We start from the raw sequence: 13339 nt of genomic DNA, 5'->3' as shown, positions 1-13339 counted from the left end.
AGGCAGGGCAGCCAAAAATTGGGAGGCTCCACGTTGTCCCTGGGTAGAGACGTGCATGAGGGCCTCAAAACATTAAGTGTCCATTTTAAGGAAGTGGGTGTATTATAGTATAGCCCTTAGGCAGGGCAGCCAAAAATTGGGAGGCTCCACATTGTCCCTGGGTAGAGACGTGCATGAGGGCCTCAAAACATTGTTCCCATTGCAAAGGAGCGGGTCTCCTGTCGTTGTAATGTCCATTCTGCAAAGAATGGGCGAAAAAATTTACCACTGGGGGTATACCTGAAACAAAGGCCTAAGTATTGCAATTTGTAACGGTCATCATCATGGTGGCGCATGAGGAGAAGGAGGAGCAGTCCAGCGATTATCCAAAGTCCAGACGTGTGTACCCATGGGTGAGTGGACAAAAAATCATAGTCAGCTCACCCCTCTTCACTCTCAGACTCCAACCGATGCAGGGAACGCCCAGGCCCGGGCGGAAAGACAGCTTCAAAAAAGGCAGGTATCCAGCATGGGTGAGTGGAGGTACATGGCAAACTTTAAATTCCGCTCTCATTTGCTGGTGGTGTGGTGAAGTCTGGCACAATCCAACCCTTGTTCATCTTGATCAGAGTCAGCCTGTCAGCATTTTCAGTTGACAGGCGGGTGCGTTTATCTGTAATGATTCCACCTGCGGCACTAAAAACACGCTCTGACAAAACGCTAGCAGCAGGGCAGGCCAGGACTTCCAAGGCGTAGAGAGCCAATTCATGCCACGTGTCCAGCTTGGATACCCAATAATTGTAAGGCACAGAGGAATGTCGGAGTACAGTTGTTCGATCTGCAAGGTACTCCTTCAGCATCTGGGCAAACTTAGGATTTCTTGTGGCACTACCCCGCACCTCAGGGGCTGTGGTACGTGAGGGGCTGAGAAAACTGTCCCACATCTTAAAGACTGTTCCCCTACCTCTGGCGGATTGGACTTGTGCCTCTCTCGGCTGTACGCCTCTGTTGTCCACTGATTCCTGACCTATGCAGCTAGCGTTTTGTGAGGGGAATGCTTTGCCTACTTCCGTGAGTATGGCCTTCCGAAACTGCTGCATTTTGGTTGACCTCTCCTCCACGGGAATAAGAGACAAAAAGTTCTCCTTGTAGCGTGGGTCTAACAGTGTTACCAACCAGTAATGATTGTCGGCCAAGATGTTCTTAACGCGAGGGTCACGAGACAGGCAGCTTACCATAATGTCAGCCATGTGCGCCAGACTCTTAACAGCCAGGACTTCAGTAGCCTGACCAACAAGATGACTGAACATGCTGTCCTCCTCCTCCTCCTCCTCCTCCTCCTCATCTACCCTGTCCTCTGGCCAGCCACGCTGAACCGAGGATATGACTGGTGTGCATGTCATATCCTCAATTTGGCCGGAGAGTTGCTCCATGTCTTCATCCTCCTCCTCGTCATAGTCCTCCACTGCACGTTGTGATGAGACGAGGCTGGGCTGTGTGTTATCACCCACACCCACTACTGTTTCTTGCTGCAACTCATCGCGCTCCGCCTGCAATGCATCATGTTTGTTTTTCAGCAGAGACCGTTTTAGAAGGCAGAGTAGCGGTATGGTGACGCTAATAATGGCGTCATCACCACTCACCATCTTGGTGGAGTCCTCAAAGTTTTGGAGGATGGTACATAGGTCTGACATCCATCTCCACTCCTCAGGTGTTATGTGTGGAGTTTGACCCATTTCCCGACGGCTTAGGTGATGCAGGTACTCAACAACTGCCCTCTTCTGCTCACATATCCTGACCAACATGTGCAGAGTTGAATTCCAACGCGTGGGGACATCACACACCAGTCTGTGAGCCGGAAGATGCAAACGGCGCTGAAAGCCGGCAAGGCCGGCTGAAGCAGTAGGTGACTTTCGAAAATGTGCAGACAGGCGGCGAACTTTTACCAGCAGATCAGACAGCTCTGGGTATGACTTTATAAACCGCTGAACCACGAGGTTGAGCACATGGGCCACGCATGGAACATGTGTCAGCTGGCCTCGCCTCAAAGCCGCCACCAGGTTCCGGCCATTGTCACACACGACCTTTCCTGGCTTTAGGTTCAGAGGTGTGAGCCAGTGATCTGCCTGCTGTTTCAGAGCTGTCCACAGCTCTTCTGCATTGTGGGGTTTGTCACCTATGCAGATTAGCTTCAGCACAGCCTGTTGCCGCTTCGCCGAGGCAGTGCTGCAGTGCTTCCAGCTTGTGACTGGTGTGGAGGGCACAGTGGATGAGGATGCGCAGGAGGAGGAGGAGGCTGAAGAGCATGACATTCCTGAGCTGTAGAGTGTGGGTGAAACACTGACTGAGGTAGGGCCTGCAAACCTTGGTGTGGGAAGGACGTGTTCCGTCCCTCGCTCAGACTGGGTCCCAGCTTCCACAATATTAACCCAGTGTGCCGTCAACGAGATGTAGCGGCCTTGCCCACAAGCACTTGTCCACGTGTCTGTGGTTAGGTGGACCTTGGGTGAAACAGCGTTGTTCAGGGCACATGTGATGTTTTGTGACACGTGGTTATGCAACGCGGGGACGGCACACCGGGAGAAATAGTGGCGGCTGGGGACCGAGTAACGTGGGACAGCTGCCGCCATCAGGTCACGGAATGCTTCTGTCTCCACCAGCCTAAAAGGCAACATTTCCAGCGCAAGCAGTCGCGAAATGTTAGCATTTAGAACTGTGGCATGTGGGGTGTTGGCAGTGTATTTGCGCCTGCGTTCAAAGGTTTGCTGAATGGATAACTGAACGCTGCGCTGGGACAAGGACGTGCTTGATGATGGTGTTCTTTCTGCGTAGGCAACTGCAGGTGCAGGAGTGGAGGAGGCTTGTTCGCAGGCAGCATGGACAGAGGATTGGCTCGCATGCACAACCAGCGAAGACGTAGCAGTGACATCAGCAAGCACTGCTCCTCGACTCTGTTGTACTTCCCACAAAGTCGGGTGCTTGGCTGACATGTGCCTGATCATGCTGGTGGTGGTCAGGCTGCTAGTTTTGGTACCCCTGCTGATGCTGGCACGGCAGGTGTTGCAAATGGCCTTTTTTGAATCATCTGGATCCAACTTAAAAAACTGCCAGACTCGGGAAGACCTAACATTTGTACAGGCAGCTTGTGTCGTCGTGTTGTTCCGGGGAACGGTTGCCTGACTTCTGCCTGGGGCCACCACCCTGCTTCTTACTGCCTGTTGTGATGCTACGCCTCCCTCCCCCTGTGCACTGCTGTCCTCGCTCTGCATATCCTCCTGCCAGGTTGGGTCAGTTACTGGATCATCCACCACGTCGTCTTCCTCTTCCGCACCCTGCTCCTCCTCCTGACTTGCTGACAATTGTGTCTCATCATCGTCCACCACTTGTTGAGACACGTTGCCAACTTCGTGAGAACGTGGCTGCTCAAATATTTGGCCATCTGTACAGACGATCTCCTCATGACCCACTTCAATATGAGCTGGCGAGAGGCCAGAATGTGTGAATGGAAACGTGAAGAGCTCTTCCGAGTGTCCAAGTGTGGGATCATTAATGTCCGAGGAGGACGTGTACTCAGCCTGGTGGTAGGAAGGAGGATCAGGTTCAGAAATGTGCGGTGCAGTATCACGGCTACTGACACTTGACCGTGTGGAAGACAGAGTGTTTGTGGTGGTGCCAATCTGACTGGAAGCATTATCTGCTATCCAACTAACAACCTGTTGACACTGGTCTTGGTTCAAGAGCGGTGTACTGCTGCGGTCCCCAAGAATTTGGGACAGGACGTGCGAGCGACTAGATGTGGCCCTTTGTTGTGGCGAAATTAGAGCTTGCCCACGACCTCGGCCTCTGCCTGCACCACTGTGAAGCCCCGTGAACGCTGTGTCGGTGCATTACCTTCAGGGACTCCACGTAGATGGATCTGTCTGGTCACAGGTAGGAAACCTTCTTTGTAGTTTGTCGTGACGCCACTCTCAGATTTGCGGTCAGTGGGGGACCGCCACTGCAGGTTAAGGGATGCCTGGGGCTGATGGTGGGTGCAGCCAGTTGTAGTAGCCTCCTGAGAGTGAGGCAAGCCCCAGGGCCCTGTGTAGATGTGTAGAACTACAAGGCGCAGAATGACTCAACACAGGCAGGATGTCTTTCAGGGTTTTTACTCACAGTTGATGGCAGGGTGAGTGACCCGGGCGTAGCTGGGATGAACCAAGTGGGAACCAAGTGTCCTTCAGGCTGACTTGTGAGGGTGACTACTAACTCGCCTTCCTTAGCCCTTGGTGGTTTGGGGTAACCCCGACTTTTAGTCCCTATGGGGGTCACCCAGGGAAGATGCTGCAGCCTCTCTCCCCTTCGGTTGCCGTTTGCTTGTCGCCTGGACCAGGCCACTCCAGCTGCTTGCCTCCTGTGACCTATGGGCCCTAACTGTGGCTACGTGGCTGCGGCTTTTGTGGTGTTGTGGCGTGGGCTTTGAGAGCCCCACACCGGCAGGTTTAGCAAAAGAAAGCTGGATCTATCTCCGCTTCGGGATCTGCCGCCCGTTTGTGCCTGGTACTCTCTAGCAGTCTCCTTACTTCCCACTCCGTTGCTCTCTCTCTAGCTGAAGATGGATTTCGGGTAGCACTCCTAGTTGACCGTTCTCCCCCGTCGGTAGCCACTGCGCGGACGCTGTCAGACTACAGCAGCCCAGGGGAAGGGGTCAGCTCTCCTCGGAGCTCCCTGGACTCTGCTCTGAACCGGCTCACATCTGGGACCATCACTGCTGCTCCTGTCTGAGCTTCACTTTCCTGCTCCTCACTCCTCCACACTCTGCTGCAGACTCTAGACTGTTTACTCCTCCTTCTCTTTTCCCTTTTTGTGCCTGCCTACGCCACCTAGCAACCAGACTCTCTTACCACACCCCTTGAGAGGAGATGGAGGCTTTTGGCCCCCTCCACTATTCCAGTGAAGGTGAAGGCTTTTCCCCCTCCTGGGATCCCCAGGGGTCCTCTCATAGGTACATGTGTGAGACCTGATCACTATGCGCCTGTGTTCCACACCCCAGTCAGCCTTCTGGATTACCTGTGTTGTACTGTCCCCAGCATGGGTGCAGTACTCAGTGGTGCCTGACCAGGTCAGGGGCGCCACATTCCCCCTTAGTTATCACCAGCACGTCCTCGGGCTGCAAGACAACATTTTAAAAATGCATAAAAACATTAAAACATGTAAAACATTTTAAAAGCACCAGGTACCATACATCACCACCCTCCACCCACAAGTCCGTTAACCCACCCAAACCCTTTCAGGAGGCAGGTCACCGGTCCTTTTGGTAACCAGATCTGGGCCATCTACTTCCCCAGACCTTTCCTCCAATCTGCCTCTCCCGTTGGCCGCGCCTTCAGCCACTTCTGGCAGGATGTAGAGGCGGCTTTCATGGGCTGGTGGTTTCAGGGTATACCTGGCTTGGTGGATCCGCGCCTTCAGCCTCTTCTGGCAGGATGTAGAGGCGGCCTCCACAGTTGGTGCTGACCAGGTACCCTCTTTGTGGTGGAGAGCCAGGCCCCATAAACAGGCATGCTCTCTGGTCGCAGGCGAGCCAAGGCCCTATATACGGACGGGCTCCTCCTGGTTGCAGACGAGCCAAGCCCCTAAACAGGCTGACTCTGGTGGTGGTGGTGCCCTCTGGTGTAACTATTTACACTGCGAGAGTTTGTGGCTATAGCCAGTTCATAGCCTTAAGGTTTATGGTTTTCTCACACAAGTTTATGTGGGCACATACTTAAACGTAAACGTTGCAAAACTTCCAACTTTTCAAAACTTTAACTTGCTGTATGCTTTACTTTATGCAGATTCCTCTACTCTTCCATACCAGGGCTTGGGCCTGTAGGGCTGCGGCACCTGTTGGTTTCTTGATCTCTTTCTTCGTCTGTGGGTTCGTTGTATTTTCTTTCTTCTTCAGTGTCTCTGTCTTCATCTTCTGTTGTGACTGCAGGGCTTCTGCAAAGACTTCTAGAACATGGTGCAACATCTAGGGCATACCAGCCTCTTTCTCCCTGATGCATAGTGAACTCCACTGAGTCTCCTATCTTCAAATTTCTTCCAGGGTGTCCTCTGGGCAGGTGGGCTCTCACATCCCTTCGATTGACAAAAATCCCTTCCTTCACACCAGGTGATACTATAAAGCCGTATCCTGATTTGAGGCTGAAATCCTCGACAATTCCTCGATGCAGGGGTCCTCTGATCTGTGCTTTGGCTCTTCTCAGGAACCGTTTTTCTTGTAGGTCTCTGGCCGTGACTTCGTCTTTCTGCTCTGGGGATGGCGGTGCAGGGAAAGACTGGGTTCTACTGCGGCGCTGTGTCTTGCGGGCTGGATTCTGCGAAGTGCAGCTTACAAGCTCCCAGGTGGGGCGGTTGGGCAGGTCTTCTTCAGCAGGAGGTGTCAGGTCTTCCTCGTCCCAGCGGGAATATGGCAGCATCTCCGGCTCTGGGACTAGCACTGCTGCTGGCTCCGGGGGCAACTCCTCAACTTCTTGCCCTCCTCTCCCCCTTAGTTCTTCGCTGCACTCTGGTCGTGGCAGCGCTGGGGATGAGTGTTCCTCAGCTGGCCCAGGCGGTGGACTCTTCGGCGTGGTTGCCGCAGGGGTTGCCTTAGGGGTGTGCGGAGGGAGCATGTACTGGTCCACCATCTCCTGTGGAAACTTGGCCTCCATGTCAGCCTTCAGCTGCCAGTACGCGGGGTCTTCACCTATCAGGGATTTCCTTGCAGGGACCTCCTTAGACTGGGGAGCGGTGTCTGCTCTGGCCTTGCAGGCCGGGGTAAATGGTGATGTAGTCTTTTCTTGGCGGGCCGCGCAGGGCATCGCTGCGGCGGCCTGGTCTTGGCGGGCCGCGCCTGGCATGGCGGCGGCCTGGTCTGTGCGGGCCGAGCCTGGCGTGGCGGCGGCCTGGTCTGTGCGGGCCGAGCCTGGCGTGGCGGCGGCCTGGATCTGCGTCGCTGTTGTGGCCAGTTCTTGGCGGGCCGGACTGGGCATTGCAGCCGCGGTCTGAATTGGCGTCGCATCCTCAATGGGGGCCGTGCAGGTAGAGCTGGGCGTCGCTGCAGTGATCGGGGCTTGACGGGCCGCACCTGGCGGGGCTGCGGCCTGGTTCAGCATCTCACTTGCGGCTCGGACGAGCGTCGCTGCTGCGGTGGGGTCTTGGCGGACTGGGCTCAGCAGGGTGGCAGCCTGGGTCAGCGTCACACCTGCGGCACGGATGAGTATCGCCGTGGCAGTCGGACCTTTGCGGGCCAGGCGGGGTGTCGCTGCGGCAGCCTGGATTTGGCGGGCCGCACCTAGCGTGGCTGCGGCCTCGCTCAGCGTCGCCGCGACAGGCGCCTCTTCTGGGACCGCGGTCGTAGCAGCAGGGGTCGGAGCACTTGCGCTGGCCGGGGCAACTCTGGACTCACCCATCGGTGGCACCATCGGGATCTGAGTCGTCGCCGCTCGATCTGGCATGCGTCGCGCGGCTCCCTCCTCGTAGGTCCGAACCGCCGCAGCCATCTCCAGAAGCTCCGTGCGTCCCTCACTGAGCTGTCGCATAATCCTGGCCTCCAGCTGATCGCAGAAGATAGCAAGCTCCCGGCACCACCAGGCAGCAGAGCCTGGTTCTGGGTATCCACGTCCGGACTCCATTTCTTCTCTCTGCAGCAGCAGGCTTGTGGTTCCCTTTCCTTCCCGCCGTCTCTGGACGCTTCCGCTCTCTTCACAAGCGAGGTCAGAACTCTGCAGGGGATCTCTGGGTAGCCACACCTCTTCGTGGGCGGTAACTTCTTCCAGCGCGGGCTGCTGTTGTTTTTCAGCGCGCTTTTCATGGTGGCAATATGGCGGCGCTTCCAATTTTCCAAGCGGACCGCCCAGGCACATGGTCACCTGTCTGAACAGGTCTAGTCCTTATCCTGTTCGTGACGCCAGATGTGAAGCCCCGTGAACGCTGTGTCGGTGCATTACCTTCAGGGACTCCACGTAGATGGATCTGTCTGGTCACAGGTAGGAAACCTTCTTTGTAGTTTGTCGTGACGCCACTCTCAGATTTGCGGTCAGTGGGGGACCGCCACTGCAGGTTAAGGGATGCCTGGGGCTGATGGTGGGTGCAGCCAGTTGTAGTAGCCTCCTGAGAGTGAGGCAAGCCCCAGGGCCCTGTGTAGATGTGTAGAACTACAAGGCGCAGAATGACTCAACACAGGCAGGATGTCTTTCAGGGTTTTTACTCACAGTTGATGGCAGGGTGAGTGACCCGGGCGTAGCTGGGATGAACCAAGTGGGAACCAAGTGTCCTTCAGGCTGACTTGTGAGGGTGACTACTAACTCGCCTTCCTTAGCCCTTGGTGGTTTGGGGTAACCCCGACTTTTAGTCCCTATGGGGGTCACCCAGGGAAGATGCTGCAGCCTCTCTCCCCTTCGGTTGCCGTTTGCTTGTCGCCTGGACCAGGCCACTCCAGCTGCTTGCCTCCTGTGACCTATGGGCCCTAACTGTGGCTACGTGGCTGCGGCTTTTGTGGTGTTGTGGCGTGGGCTTTGAGAGCCCCACACCGGCAGGTTTAGCAAAAGAAAGCTGGATCTATCTCTGCTTCGGGATCTGCCGCCCGTTTGGGCCTGGTACTCTCTAGCAGTCTCCTTACTTCCCACTCCGTTGCTCTCTCTCTAGCTGAAGATGGATTTCGGGTAGCACTCCTAGTTGACCGTTCTCCCCCGTCGGTAGCCACTGCGCGGACGCTGTCAGACTACAGCAGCCCAGGGGAAGGGGTCAGCTCTCCTCGGAGCTCCCTGGACTCTGCTCTGAACCGGCTCACATCTGGGACCTTCACTGCTGCTCCTGTCTGAGCTTCACTTTCCTGCTCCTCACTCCTCCACACTCTGCTGCAGACTCTAGACTGTTTACTCCTCCTTCTCTTTTCCCTTTTTGTGCCTGCCTACGCCACCTAGCAACCAGACTCTCTTACCACACCCCTTGAGAGGAGATGGAGGCTTTTGGCCCCCTCCACTATTCCAGTGAAGGTGAAGGCTTTTCCCCCTCCTGGGATCCCCAGGGGTCCTCTCATAGGTACATGTGTGAGACCTGATCACTATGCGCCTGTGTTCCACACCCCAGTCAGCCTTCTGGATTACCTGTGTTGTACTGTCCCCAGCATGGGTGCAGTACTCAGTGGTGCCTGACCAGGTCAGGGGCGCCACACCACCATCACGTCCACTTCCTTGTTCCTTGCCAATGCCCTTGCGCATTTTGCAATGCTGTGCACTGCTGACGTGTATATTCACTACTTGTGCGTTATATCAAAGTGTGTGGAAATTGCACACAAGTGCACCTGTACGCTGCCACCAACAGGCACACACGTGCGGTTTTAAAAACCAAGCACGGACGCAATAATAACCTAACAGGTTTTTTTGGGGAGCGACAATTACAGACAAGTCAGACACTATCTGGACTGTTTTACACTGTGTACACCAGCCCCAGATATGATGAAGGCTGGTATACGGTCACCACTACCCTGCCTGCCTGCCTGCCTGTATACTGGTACAATAGTCCTGACAAGGACTCTTTTGGTCACTAGCCTGTATTCAGACCTGGCTATACCCTGCCTGTATATAGCAACAATAGTCCTGAGAAGGACTCTGCTACTGTACTCCGACCTGGCTATACCCTGCCTGCCTGTATACAACTAGAATAGTCCTGAGAAGGACTTTTGGTCACACTGTTTGCAGCCCTGCAACTGAAAAAGCTATAAAGGGCCGCAAAGCTTTCCCTGAATCAGCGACACTCTCCCTACACTGACTGTCTGGATAGCTGTGAGCAGAGCACAGCGCGCCGGCCGATATAAAGGCTCGGTCACGCTGTGCAGGCCGGCCAATCACTGCAATTCCACAACTAACAGGGCTGTGGCATTGCAGTGGTCTGCCAGCCAATCCCTGCATGAGGGCTGGCTCTCAAAAGAGCGCCAACATGCAGGGATGAAGACCACGAGTACAGCACGAGTATCGCGAGATTACTCGGTCCCCGCCGAGCAGCCCGAGTACAGCGATACTCGTGCGAGTACCGAGTAGTGACAAGCATGCTCGCTCATCACTACTGTATACCCAAATTCAAATCTCAGTAGATTTGCTCTATTGAGAATATACAAACCTTTATAATATACAGTACCTATTAGGTAAAAGCAATCTACAATACTTCTGTCCGGGCATGCAGATTCTTTGCATACTCAAAATCCTGCTGAGCGTCAAAACATCTTTTTAGGGTTGAACAATAACCGCTAAACTGGGAGGAGGGGGATGCAGCTGTAGTCTGTCATAGCTCTTTGGAGACATGAAAAAAGAAGGCAAGATATAGCTGCAGAAGCCATCTGATTAACACACAACAAAGTTCTGACAATACCAGGAAGAAATGGCCTATCCAGCATGAAGTGAGAAAATGTAAGGTTATTGGAAAAGCACGAAGTAAAGTAAAAATAATCAAAATCTTGGTTCCTATACACATCTAATACATAGCTGCCAAATAAAAGATTTTTATTGATTTAAAAAAAAAAAAATACCTAACATTCAGGGTACACTCCCATAATGAGTTTTTTTGTATTTTTGATGCTGCGTATTTTCACAGTCAAAAATGCAGTGTTTTGAAGTTCAAGAAAAATGGATTTAAAGAAATCTGTGCACTGCACTCCTTTTACACTGTAAACTCACCCACTGTACGTTTTTCCAATCCGCAGCATGTAAATTTCTCTTGTGGGTATGCTGAGTTTTCTATGCAAAATCGCCCCATAGACTTGCATTAAATGCAGAAAATCTGCTGGCAAAAAATGCTTTTGGGGGCATTTCTTAGGTGGAAATGCATAAAAACCAGATGTGTATCTTTTACATGCTAAGAATGTTAATACCAGGAAGGATAAAATAAAGCAGTTTTACTTAAAACATGACACACCAGAGACAGCGTAAAAAATGTGATAAAAACACAGCATCAAAAATCCAATGAAAAAACGCAAGTAAACAAAGGTGCAGAAATTCTGCGGCTTCAAAAATGTAACAAACACTGAGAATGTAAAGAGCTGGACTTTTATGTATAGAGAAGCTATAATGTGGAATTTCAAACTAATGGATTTCTGTATTTTTCCATAGTGCTAACAGGCCAACTCAATATGACTCAGAGAGATGTTTTTGCAAGCTTAATAAGGAAACCTGCAAATACGAGCTAATTTCTAAAACAGATCCTGAAGAGCGATGCTTGCCTTATGGATCAGTGGGCTGAAGATCAGGCTTACAAGACTATCAACATCAAGAGATTTTTAATACATGTATAAGTATCAGGCTCAAATGTGTTTAAAGCAGTTCTATGCCAAATGAATAAAAGCTTACTTGCTCAACTCTCAGGCCACATAGAGTCCGTTACTTGTTCTTAAACACGTGCTTACTTGTAATGTTACCTCATCGTATAATACACTGATATAAGTATCTTTACCATCAGAGGCAGGACTACAATGACAGATAATATTCCTCTATACACAGCTGTTAACATAAGCCACCAATCACAATAGGCGATGTCACACCTGGCCCTGCCCCCTTCACATCACAATGACCTCTGCCCTTGCTCATTAGATGCTTCAATAGAACAGATATGGTCGTAGTCTGTACATTGTGGCTAATGTACATGTGAATTTTGTGAAGAATTTTAATTTCTTATTTTTAATGAAAACATTTCACATAAAAAACCTGATTTTAATAATAGGTTATTTTCTGATGAAACAATCCATTTAAAGCGGTAATCCACTACAATGTTAAAGACCAATCCTTAGGTCATCAATCGTGTAATGGATAATGAGTGAGTAAACAGGAGCTAAACTGCAGTACTCAGGAGCTGCTCTACATACTGTGGTGAGGTAAGATGTTCTGTAATTCTATAATTAATTATGATTATTACACCTATTACATGTTGGGATAGGATCTTGGAGGTGGGAATACCCATTTAACCACCACAGGAGGTGATAACAGCTGATCATGGGGACGTTGGGTGTTGAAACTGTACCAATCTGATATTGATGACCTAAGCATAGGTCATTATTATGAAAATAGTGCACAACCCTTTTAATTGTAGTGAATACATTTATTCTGGCATCAGGGGCGGATTAAAAGTAGCCAGGGCCCCAGGCAGTTCAGAAGGCGTGCCCACCCTTCCCCAGCTCCCAATGAATCACATGACATGTCACATGATTCTCTTGGTTGATCATGTGATAGGTTTCGGGATTAATACTAAGGTGCTCTGGTACACATCTGGAGATAGAAAAATGTACAGCACTATACATAACAGCACAGAGGTGGGAAATTAATTTTCCTCAGGGGCCACATGAGAGATTGTGACAGTTGTGGAGGCCGATCCAATAGGCTGAAATTAATGAACAGTCCCTGTTAGCAAATAGCGCAGTGACTGCATGATGACACTGAACATGAGGGTTTATGGAGGATTGTTTATGTGTCTTTATAGTCAGGGGTTAATTTTCAAATCTGCCTAGTAACGTGAGTGTCCCCTAGTAACCAATGGGGTTGCTGCGCGCCTAATTTTAAAGTTATTGATTGGAAGTTTTTGGTTGCTGTGCAGGTTTTGTTTTATATACGGGGCTGCTTCACCAGCTGTGAGTCAGTCACAGCTGATGAAGAGAAAGCTTCTGGTCATGGAAGGTCTTATCCAGCAGATACTTCAGAGAGCCGGAGAAGAAGACGGAGCAGCGTGGCTAAGAAGATGCCTGGAGACTTCGGCTTCGGGAGCGGAGATGCCCGGTCCAGGAGCGGCGACTCGGATGGAAGAACGGTCGGCGGTGTCGGAGCCAGCGGTGACTTCTGGGGAAAAAAGAAGTCGCAAGGAAAGAGCAAGATACTCACCGCCGGCATCAGCGAGGAAATCGTCGCGGGGACGGAAGAAGAGGTCGGCGGCCCGTGGTAGCGGAGGATCCGGTTCGGGTGCCGAGTTACCAGCGCGGATGGAGGCGGTCGCTGCAAGAGGACGGTCGAGGACTTCTCGCGTGATTCCGGTCTCATCGCGAGAGCTGCCGACGGTACCGGGTCCCCGGAAGTTGCGTCACCCGGAAGTGTGCAGCCCAGTGTCCGTCCGCCTGGTTCCCCCATGCGACCGCGAGCACGTTCCGGTAGCGGTGCCGTCGGTCAGCGGGGATTTGGTCCTGGGCTGCTATAGCCCGCTGCCGCCACCGCCGCCTCCTTTGCAAAAGAGCTCGCATGAGGCGGCGGTGGTTTCTCAGGCATGGGCGTCCGGATCATCATCTGGGGACGAAGCTGCGGCAGGCGCAGCGGAGATGGCGGCGCTGAGGCAGCGTTCCAGGAGTTGCTATCAAGATCGGGACACAGAGGACGTGTATGCA

At 52.3% G+C, this 13339-nt stretch overlaps 1 protein-coding gene across 1 annotated transcript in view; it reads left to right on the top strand.

The window, feature by feature from the left end:
* LOC142312689 (beta-microseminoprotein-like) overlaps positions 1 to 11275 on the top strand; it is a 53064-nt gene extending 41789 nt beyond the window's left edge. The window contains exon 4 of the mRNA XM_075351680.1: positions 11091 to 11275. Within this exon, the coding sequence (XP_075207795.1) occupies positions 11091 to 11220 (130 nt within the window). The 3' untranslated portion in view covers positions 11221 to 11275. The remainder of the gene's footprint in view (positions 1 to 11090) is intronic.
* Positions 11276 to 13339: the final 2064 nt, after the last annotated feature.

The sequence above is a fragment of the Anomaloglossus baeobatrachus genome, chromosome 5, assembly GCF_048569485.1.
Source record: "Anomaloglossus baeobatrachus isolate aAnoBae1 chromosome 5, aAnoBae1.hap1, whole genome shotgun sequence".
Taxonomy (NCBI): Eukaryota; Metazoa; Chordata; class Amphibia; order Anura; family Aromobatidae; genus Anomaloglossus; species Anomaloglossus baeobatrachus.
Note: the sequence above shows the minus strand (reverse complement) of the source record. Positions and strands in the feature narration are given on the sequence as shown.